Consider the following 10,618-nt stretch of genomic DNA (forward strand, 5'->3'; position numbering starts at 1 on the left):
CAGGGGGGAGCCGGCGCGCTTCGATTGCTCTGCGCAGCCGCCGCCAAGGGCTGTAGCCCCGAGGTCACGCTTCCAAGACACACCCCCTCCTTAAAAGAGTGACGTCAGGTTAGAGCCCTCGGAACGGGTCTGGACGGCCCCCCCTCCGCCCCTCCGCCCCAAATCGGGGTGCCCTAACCTCTTCGGCCTCCGTCCGCCCGACCCCAAGGGCGGGGCTTCTCAGCGGCTGACCCGCCGCCGCGGATCGCGCTCTCCGGTGACTGCCAGCGCTTTGCTCGGTTAGTGGTTTGGAAGGGAGGAGTGCGGGAATAAAAACATCCATGTCCCTGAGGGAGGAGGGGCCTGGAGGTCCGGATGTCTAAGATTTTGAAACCGAGAGAGTGGGGCGCCTGGGCGGCTCAGCCGGTTGAGCGTCTGTCTTCTCTCAGGTGATGATCCCCGGGGTCCTGGGGTGGAGCCCCGCATCAGGCTCCCGCTCAGCGAGGAGTGGGCTTCTCCCTCCGCCCCTCCCCCCCGGCTGTGCTCTCTCTCTCTCTCTCTAAAATCAATAAAATATATATTTTTAAATGTATCCAGAAAGAGGGCGGACAAGCCACCCGGGTCCTTGGGGAATAGACAGGGCGTGGGTGCCGGATGTTTCCCTGGGAGTGACACGCAAGAATGGAGGGGGTACAGAGTGAGCAGACCAGGAAAGAAAAAGGTCGAGTGCTCCCTGACCCGGGTCTGCACCACCCCCTTGCCTTCCAGGTATGCCACCGCCACGGGGTGACGTGACCGCCTTGTTCCTGGGGCCTCCGGGCTGTGGCAAGTCCGCGCTGATCGCAGCGCTGTGCGACGGGAATGTGGAGACCATAGAGATTCCCGAGGGCCGACCGGACTCCGGGATCCCCAGCCTGCGAGCATTGGGCCCTGGCCTCTTCCTGGGCGAGCTGAGCTGTCCGCCCGCAGCGCCAGGGCCCTGGGCGGCGGAGGCCAACGTGCTGGTATTGGTGCTGCCCGGCCCCGAGGGGAACGGGGAGCCCCTGGCCCCAGCGCTGGGAGAGGCAGCGCGGGCCGCCCTGGCCCGAGGGACCCCGCTGCTGGCTGTGCGGAATCTCCGCCCTGGGGAGTCACAAGATGAAGCCCAGGCCCGGGATCAGACCGCGGCCCTGCTGAACGGCGCGGGGTTGGGGGCCGCTGCTCTCTTCGTGCTGCCCGCGGACTGCGGCCGCCGAGACGGCTGCAAGGAATTGGAGCGCCTGCGAGTGGCGCTGCGGAGCCAGGCGGAGGTGCTGCAGAGGTGAGCGAGGACTTGAGGCCTAGTGCTTTACATTTCACATCCAGAAAATGTTCTTTGAGATCGCGAGACCCCACCCCCAGTGAGTTTGGGGCAGGCCTTAACAGGATAGCTGCTGGGGGCCCTGCTCTCTGGCCCTGGTCCTGCCCCTCAGCGCAGGTTTTGAGGTCAGCGAGGCTCCACTCCAAGCCAGCACTCAATGCTGGAGCCTTTCTTGTCTTCTAGGCTCCGCCCCACCAAAAGGTCAGCTCGAGGTTCTGACCCGTCCTCCCAGGTTCTGCCCCCCGCAAGCATTCTCAGGTCCCAAGCCCTGCTTCACTGAGCATTTTAGGAGAGGCGAGGACCTAATGCCCAAATACTTCCCCCATGGCAAAAGTTTGGAGGAAGGCTTACTCAGCACACAAGCCTGCGATCCCCGCCAAGATGTTACCCAGGGATTCACACTTTCGAGCCCTCCTCGTCCTCTCCACCTTCAGCTTTGCTCCACCTTCAGCTTTGTTCTCAAGCTACACTAGTCCTTGTAAAGCCACACCCTCAGTGAGCCTTGCCCTTTCTGGATTTCCTCCCCCTCTGCCTTTCTTTAATCCCAATCCCATCTCATTTCTATGCCCACTCGCTGGCTACCTCCTAAATCCTCCCCCCCCCATCCCTGGCCACCTGTTTTATAGAAGTCCAAATGAGGCCCACTGGGTCAGTGCACATCTTTTTTCCTTAGCCACTCCTTGGTAAGCACTAATAAGCGAGGCTTTTCCCCTCACTGGCCCTTCTTCGCCTCAGTAAACCTAGTCTCTGCAAAGAGCGCCCTGGGTGACCTTGCTCCGGTCCAAAGGTGCTTGCCTTTCCTTTAGCCCACAATACAGTTGCAAGTCAGTCTTTGCGGGAGCCCCATCTTCCAGGAGTTTTGCTTGGCCTTTCTTAACCCTGCAAGGCCCTTGGGAAAGTGCCCCCTCCCCCAAAGACTGAATCTCAGAGAAGATTTAGCAGGTTTCCCTTTTTAGGTTTTGTCAGAAACCTGACCTCAACCAACCTGCCCCCCTGCCCCCATTTTATTTTTTTGTTTTTTAAAAAGATTTTATTTATTTATTCATGAGAGATACACAGAGAGGCAGAGACACAAGCCGAGGGAGAAGCAGGCTCCATGCAGGGAGCCTGATGTTGGACTCCATCCTGGGATCACGCCCTGAGCTGAAGGCAGACGCTCAACCACTGAGCCACCCAGGCGTCCCCTTCCCCCTGCTTTAAGCCCTAATTCCTATATATTTTATGATGAGTCTGGCTCCTCTGTCTTCTTTCAGAGGTTATTCAAAAACTCCACCCATATCATCCTAGTCTGGTCCCATCCCCATAATGCAGCTCTCCCGCGTTTAAACCCTCTTCTGCTCTTGACCCTCCCTTTCCCTGTCCCCTTAGGCTCCTGCCCCCGGCACAGGATGGCTTCGAGGTACTGGGTGCGGCAGAGCTGGAGGCCGTGCGGGAGGCTTTTGAGACCGGTGGCCTGGAGGCGGCGCTGTCGTGGGTTCGCGCTGGCCTGGAGCGACTGGGCAGCGCGCGGCTGGACCTGGCCGTGGCCGGCAACGCCGATGTGAGCCTTGTGCTGAACGTGCTGCTTGGGCTGGATCCCGGTGACCCAGATGCCGAGCCTGTTTTCATGCCCGCGGGGCCCACGCCCCACCCGGCCCCAGAGCGTCCCAATGTGGTGCTCTGGCACGTACCTCTGGGCTCCGCGGGCACTGCTGCCGCCACCCCCCATCCGACCCACTACGACGCCCTCATCCTAGTCACCCCGGGGGCCCCCACTGAGAAGGACTGGGCTCAGGTTCGGCCCTTCGTGCTGCCAGATGCGCCGCTGGTCGGCGTGCGAACAGACGGTGAGGGCGAAGATCCAGAGTACCTGGAGGAAGAGGACGAGGCGGAGAAAGAGAAGCCCAGCTGCGAGAGCTTAGAGAACACAGGCGGAGAGGGGGTGAAGAATGCACGCAGTGAGGGAAGGGAGAAACGTGGCCCGGGATTGCAGAAAGGTAGCGAGGAAGATTCCGAGAAAGCAGGCAGCGGGGAAGGCTCGGAGAAAGCGGGCAGCGAGAGTGTGCCGCCTGTTGGCGGTGGCGGGAAGAAATCAGGCAGTGGGGACGCGGAGCGTGCGGCCGCGCTGAGCCCCGAGGATGAGACGTGGGAGGTGCTGGAGGAGGCGCCGCCACCCGTGTTCCCGCTGCGGCCTGGCGGCCTCCCGGGGCTCTGCGAGTGGCTGCGGCGCGCGCTGCCCCCGGCCCAGGCGGGGGCGCTGCTGCTGGCGCTGCCCCCCGCGTCTCCCCACGGGGCGCGCATGAAGGCGGCGGCGCTGCGGGCCGGGGCGTGGCGGCCGGCTCTGCTGGCCAGCCTGGCGGCGGCGGCGGCGCCCGTACCCGGCCTAGGCTGGGCGTGCGACGTGGCGCTTCTGCGGGGTCAGCTGGCCGAGTGGCGGCGGGCGCTGGGGCTCGAACCCGCCGCGCTGGCTCGACGCGAGCGCGCGCTCGGCCTGACCCCGGGGGAGCTGGCGGAGCGGACGCACTTCCCGGGCCCGGTGACGCGCGCCGAGGTGGAGGCCAGGCTGGGCGCGTGGGCGGGCGAGGGCACTGCGGGGGGCGCGGCGCTGGGGGCCCTTTCCTTCCTCTGGCCCGCGGGCGGCGCGGCGGCCACCGGCGGCCTGGGTTACCGCGCGGCGCACGGCGTCCTGCTGCAGGCCCTCAGCGAGATGCAGGCCGATGCCGAGGCGGTGCTGGCACCCCATGTGCCCGCGCAGTGAGGGGTGGGACGCGGGTCTGGGGGGCTGCCGGGGTGCCCAGTGTCCCTCCTGCTTGGCTCCCCCAGGGGCTGAGGACTCCACGTCCTGGTTAGAGGGATAGGGATTGGGGGGGTCCAGATGCATGGGATGTCTGGGCCTCTGAGGTAGCGGAGCTGGGGGCCACCACTCAGAATGCTGGGTGCTTGAAGGGAATGAGGGCTTTGAATTCATTGGGGTGGACTTTAAGATTCCAGTTGCTGGGTGGTGGGAAGTCTCCATCTACAGGAGGGAACAGGGGACTGTGCAAAAGAGCTGCAGAACCTTTGATCAGGAATAGAGAGATGTCTGTTATTTGCTGCTGGGGGGTGGGGGGGGGAGGGCCTGGTGAGCCAGATTCTTTTCCCAGCTGTTGTGGGGAGGATGGTCCCAGAAAAACGAGGGAAGTAGGCAAGAGGTCTGGGCATGGTGGGCCCTGGGGGTAGCCAGAGACCAGGAATGAGGCCTTCTGGTGTGAAGGACAGGAACCCATACCTCAGAGGTATCTCCCACAAATTCCTTATGGATTTGGACCCTGGCAATCACCTCTCTCAGTGCGAGTTTGGAAAGGGACATGACTACCCGCCCCCCTTTTATAAGTGCTGAGTGATTCAAGGGATCTTTGGTGTGTCTGTTCCTTTGTCCCTCTTTCCCTTAGTGGTTTCTATCTCTTTTTGGTCTTGATTTCTTCTATCATTAAGCCGAACCCTTTCTGGCCTTGATATTTTATACTCCTGCCTTTTTTGGAAAAGCAGCTATAATGCTGCACTGACAGATATTTCTGTGTTGGCTACCTCAGGTGTCCCCAAGAGGCTCTGCCCTCTGGTGTACACACAGGGCTGCGGAGAGCAAGAGACCCACAGAACAGCGAGGTAGTGTTCCAGACGGTGGGAGTGTGCCGTAAGTGAAGCAAAGGCAGAAACCACAGTGCCTGGAATGTTCTAGGCTGCCAACTATAGGTAGAAAAGATGCCACAGGTTACAGAGTTCTTGTATCAAAAAGCAGGAAAGGGGGACCCAAAAGGCCATTAAGTAGCATCTCTTTTATGAGAGATGGGGAGGGCAAAGCCCAGGGAGGGCAGGCTCTAGGCCCAACAACACACAGCAGGGTCCTATGTGGTCTGGCCCCAACCTCATCCCCTAACCAGCCTGATCTTCCGATGCCTGGGTGGGCCACCTTGGATCCTACCCCAGGATCTTTGCATTTGTTGTTCTTTCTGCCTAGAATGCTCTACCCCCGGATCTTCCCATAACTGGTTCCTTCTTATCAAGCAGATCTCCACTCAAACGTCCCCTCAGAGAAGCCATCCCTGTCCAGTGTAACTGAATCAGCTCACACGCCCCCATTACTCTTCTCAGCCAGTTATTTCCCTTGCAGCAATTTTTACTGTAGGCAATTACCTTATTTATTTATTTACCTATTTAATAGCTATTGTCCTTTTACCTGTTTTGTTCTCTGCTCTACCCCCAACACCTAGAAGAGTGCTTGACCCACAGTAGGTGCTTAGTAATTATTTCTTTTCATTCATTAGTCAGTGGCAGACTGGAATTTAGATTGTCGGCCTCTTGCCACAAGACAGGGAAAATGAGCAAGGTGGGGAGAAACAAGCATCTGATGGGAGAGAAAGCTCCTGTCTGAGGTCAGGGGATCTGGGAAGCAAGCACGGCTTTGCCACTGTCACTCTGGGTGACTTGGACCAGTGCCTTATGTTCCATCTGAGAAATGAAAGGGCCGGACGAGAACCGTATATACTTGCAAGATCCTATTTTCTTTGACAGCAGGAGACAAGGGTGACCGATCTGAGAGACAGGTCCTTTGCCAGATGGTATTCCCATGTCCATCTCGAACCCCTACCATTGGCACAATTTATCCCATCATAGTTGAGATGGCTGAGGGTGGAAAAAAGCATTTGGCTTTATACTGAATGGCTTCAGACATGGTCTTCAAAGGCCTTTGAGGCTTCGGGGAAAGGTATTTGCCCATCTCTGTAATATCCAGTACAACACTGTCTACCTCTCAATCTGGAATGCCAGCCATGGGAAAGTGGGAGAGGTACACAGCCGTGCTGTCCAACAGAAACGGGTTGTGAGCCACATCTGTAATTTGAAATGTCCTAGCAGCCACAGTAAAAATGTAAAAGAAAACAGTGAAAACTAGTTATGTTTTACTCAACCCAGTACACCCAAAACATTATTTCAACATGTAATCAATATAGAAAAGAATGAGATATTTTCCATTCCTTCATGCTGTCTTTGAAATCGGGTGTGTATTTTGCACTTAGCACATGTCTCATTCAGATGATAAATTCTCATCAGAAGTACTCCTGTTTAGCTTTCCTAAAGTTCATTAATAGAGAAAGAGATTCATACACCCAAGTTGTCCCGGTTATATTGAACAGTTTCCCAATAACTGAGGTGCATATCAGTTTTTAAGTAAAAATGAATAAACACCATTTTCTCAGTCACCCAAACCATGTTTTAAGTGCTCAGTAGCCACATGTGATGTGTGGCCACAGTACTAGACAGCACAGACCTAGAATACTCCCATCATCACAGGAAATTCTACAGACATAGCTCTAGGGTCAGACAGTCCTCCTGACATTGGGGCAACCTTGGGGAAGTCACTCAGCAAATGGTATCTACCTCACAGGGTAATTGTAGGAATAGTGTATGTACATGCATTCTCCCCCCTGCCTCTCTCTCTCTCTCTCTCTCTCTCTCTCATACACACGCACATGTCAGCATGCTGCAGCCCTCCAGAGAAGCCTCGCATATGAGGAGCTCGAACATAAGTCTTGTTGCCTTTGCCCTTGGCCCCAGGCAGTACCCAGACAACTCTAGTCTGGGCACCTCTGTCTCATGCCCATGCCTTTGCTCACAGAGTGCCCTTGTCTTTTTCTGCCACTTTCACACCATCTCTGATTTGGTCTGGCCTAACATCTCTGCCCTGTGCTTCCCTCCCTCAAATTCCTTCTGCCCTCATGCCAATGGGGATCATGCCAGAGATCATATCTGAGAAAGCAAGACCCAATTTTGTTTGCCTATGTCTCTTTTGGGGAGTGCTGGTTGTGTTTATATGTGTATGTGAGTTTATATGTGTATATGGACACTCTTGGGTGTCATGACTAATTTGGGGGAAGGGTTGTTTTTAAATTATGACTTTTGAAGGGAGTCCTAAACGTTGCTAGTGAGGCTTCTGTCTCTGGTAGCATCCAAGCAGAAAGATTAAGACTCCCTTGAGAACGGATTGCTGCTGCCCTCGGGGTGTTTCAACATCATACTTCCAGGCTGGAAGACCCTGGAAGGCAAGAATTCCAGGAAATGTATGCTACATCTTGGCATTGCCATCCATTACCAGAAGCAGAAGTAGAAGAGACAATCTCATCGCCTTAGCTGAGTTTCATACATTTCTGGATAATGATGAAGAGACTTGTATCCATTGGGGTGGGGAACCAGGGAGGGCTAATCCAGGGTGTGGTAGGCCTGTGGTGCTTTTTGAAGAGGTCAATAAAAATGAGTAGAAATACCACTATGTGTCTTTTCTTTTGGGGTTTGAAGGGGAAGATGCTTGGGATTTTGCTTAGGTCTGGGGAAGGAAAGGGCTGGAGATAGTACTGGCTCTGAAGGAGGAGGAGACCAAGGGTGGGGACTCCTGGGTCCTAGGAGAGGAAAGATGGGTGGTGAGGGAAAGAACCCCTTGAGCTGGAATCCAGAGACTCTGCGAGTATGTATGTTGGGGAGGGGGGAGGGTGGTGCAGGTGGAAACAAGACATTTAGACCTTAGAGAGCTTACAACAGTAAAGCATCCCAGCTCTGGAAGCAGCCTGGCCCATTAATGTCTCTCTGTAGCTGTGTTCTTGGAGAGGCCCTTCTGACCCTAGACCTGGCCACATGATTTGCCTGGAACAGCAAACACGATAGAAGTAGATGCTTGAGGGATGCCTGGGTGGCTTAGTGGTTGAGCATCTACCTTCGGCTCAGGGTGTGATCCCAGGTCCAGGAATCAAGTCCCACATTGAGCTCCCTGTGAGGAGCCTGCTTCTCTCTCTGCCTGTGTCTCTGCCTCTCTCTCTCTCTCTCTCTCATAAATAAATCTTTAATAGAGAAGTAGATGCTTGGAAAAAGTTCACATATTAGGGCTTCCTCTCACTGCACCCCTGTCACTACGGTCACACCGAGAAGTCCAGGCCAACCTGCTGGGTGAGTAGAGGCATGTGGCCCAGTCAGTCTTAACACCCCAAGCTATAGCCAGCCAACCGTCAGAAACCGAGCTGCCTGGCTGATAGAAGCCAAACCCAACAGAAGAGCCAGTCGGCTGATCCCAGACCAAACAGCAGACTAAATCACGAGTTAAATAAAAGGTGATTGTTCTAAGTGACTACCTTTCAGAAGAAAGGTAGTCACAGAAGAGGTAGCTGCAGAAAGGCAACAGCCAAAGATAACAGACACAGTCTTACTCCCCCTCTCTGTGCTGAGGGCCTTTCTCCCCCTCACCATGAGTCGCAGAAAGGTAGCTGCAGAAAGGCAGCAAAGATAACAGATACAGTCTTACTCCCCGTCTCTGTGCTGGGGTCCTTTCTCCCCCCTCATCATGACCCAGTGATTAAAATCTGGAGCCCTTTGGGGATCCCTGGGTGGCTCAGCAGTTTAGCGCCTGCCTTCGGCCCAGGGCGTGATCCTGGAGTCCCGAGATCGAGTCCCACGTCAGGCTCCTTGCATGGAGCCTGCTTCTCCCTCTGCCTGTGTCTCTGTCTCTCTGTCTGTCTCTCTCTCTCTCTTTGGGTCTCTCATGAGTAAATAAATAAAATCTTTTAAAAAAAACTGAAGCCCTGCCACTTTGTAGTCACGTGAACTCCACTGTAACATCCCTCCTCTGAGCCTCAGATTCTTCTGAAGACAGGGCTGAGAATAACAGTGCCTATCACGGGGAGCTGCTGCGAGGAGAAAATGAGAAGTATGTGCTAAGAGGCCGTGGCACCCATTCATGATGTTTAAGAAATACGTCCGTGTTGCAGACCAGGATTGCACTTCTTAGCCCCCGTGGGGTTTGGCAGACCATGCAACTCGCTCCATCCCATGGGTTATGTCAAGTCCCTTCTGGGTCACAGCATTTAATCACCCACACGAAACTTTCCTGCGCTTTCCCGTACACAGCAATGTTCGAGTTGGTGGCTACCCTAGGATCCTGATGAGCAGACAGTGCTAGACATGTAGGGTGAAGGAAGAATCAACTATTCGTGAATGGAGACTGGTTCAGCAAATACTGCTCTTCCTCCTCCCACTGGAAGGGGAATACACTTCCTTGCTCAGTTAATGTTGGTTTTGACCACAGGGTTTACTTTACTCAATGGAATGTTAGCACACCTGACCTCAGAGGGGCTCCTAATGCACTTGGGCTTTGTGCTCCTGTGATCTGCCATCAGAACACTAGCCAGGGAGCCACTGATCCCAGAACTTGTATCCTCCTCCCAAACTGGAGCCAAACCAGCTAATGCAGAGCCAGAAGGAGAACTACCCCAGCCACCCCCAAACCCTCAGAGAGAAGAATGCCTGTTAGGGCTCGGTCTGGGGATGGTTTGTTACACAGCATTACTACAGCGTTAGTCAACTAATACAATTTTTTTAAAAAACTAATACAATTTTGTTGCTTTAGGGGCACCTGGGTGGCTCAGTCAGTTAAGTGTCTGCCTTTGACTCAGGTTGTGATCCCAGGGTCCTGGGATCAAGCCCCATTTTGGGCTCCCTGCTCAGCGGAGAGTCTGTTCCCTCTGCCCCTCACCTCGCTTATGCCCTCTCTCTCTCTCGTTCTCTCTCTCTCTCACATGCTTACTCTCTTTCTCTCAAATAAATAAATTTTTTAAAGCTTTGTTGCTTTAAATCACTGAGATTAGGGATTTGCTTGTTACTGTAGCGTAATATATTTGATGACAATGTTTAGCACCTTCCAAGTAATGGCCACTTGTTAAGTAGCAGCCATTATAATGATTACTATTTACAGACATATTATCCCTAAGACCCACATTGTCTTACAGGTACTAGGCACTGCACTAATCCTTTTTTATTTTCTTTCATTTGGCACAACAACCCAATGAGGTTATAACTATTAATATTCAAATTTTGCAGAATTGAAAACAGACAAAAAGAGGGAGAGGTTAATCAGGAGAAGTGATTGTGGACTCCAGGATCTGCCTTTCCCTAGTGGTTTGACCCAAGGCAAGGGGAACCACAATCTGTGCCTCAGTTTGTTCATCTGTAAAATGGGGCTAATAAGATCAACTTCACAGAGTTGTTGAGATTCTGAGGTTTTTTTTTTTAAGATTTTATGTATTCATTCATTCATGAGAGACAGAGACACAGGCAGAGGGAGAAGCAGGCTCCATGCAGGGAGTCCGACGTGGGACTCGATCCCGGATCTCTAGGATCACACCCTGGGCTGAAGGCGGCGCTAAACTGCTGAGCCACCCATGGATCCCCAAGTTGTTGAGATTCTGAAATGAGGTACAGCATGGAGAACACTCTGCACAGGGATGCCTGGGTGGCTCTGAGATT

The 10,618-nt window shown here is 54.2% G+C and overlaps 1 protein-coding gene across 2 annotated transcripts; it reads left to right on the plus strand.

Moving 5' to 3' along the window:
* The first annotated feature begins 132 nt into the window (after positions 1–132).
* Positions 133–7,598, plus strand: IRGQ (immunity related GTPase Q). 2 transcript variants are annotated; one of them, XM_025424751.3, is made up of 3 exons: positions 133–278; positions 748–1,279; positions 2,687–7,598. In XM_025424751.3, the coding sequence occupies exons 2-3, from the start codon at positions 750–752 to the stop codon at positions 4,053–4,055; spliced, it is 1,899 nt and encodes a 632-aa protein (XP_025280536.1). In that variant the 5' UTR covers positions 133–278; positions 748–749; the 3' UTR covers positions 4,056–7,598. The 2 variants fall into 2 exon arrangements, with proteins under 2 accessions (XP_025280536.1, XP_025280537.1); XM_025424752.3 differs by lacking the exon at positions 133–278 and adding an exon at positions 285–428.
* The last annotated feature ends 3,020 nt before the right edge of the window (positions 7,599–10,618 follow it).

Source organism: Canis lupus, chromosome 1, assembly GCF_003254725.2.
Source record: "Canis lupus dingo isolate Sandy chromosome 1, ASM325472v2, whole genome shotgun sequence".
Taxonomy (NCBI): Eukaryota; Metazoa; Chordata; class Mammalia; order Carnivora; family Canidae; genus Canis; species Canis lupus.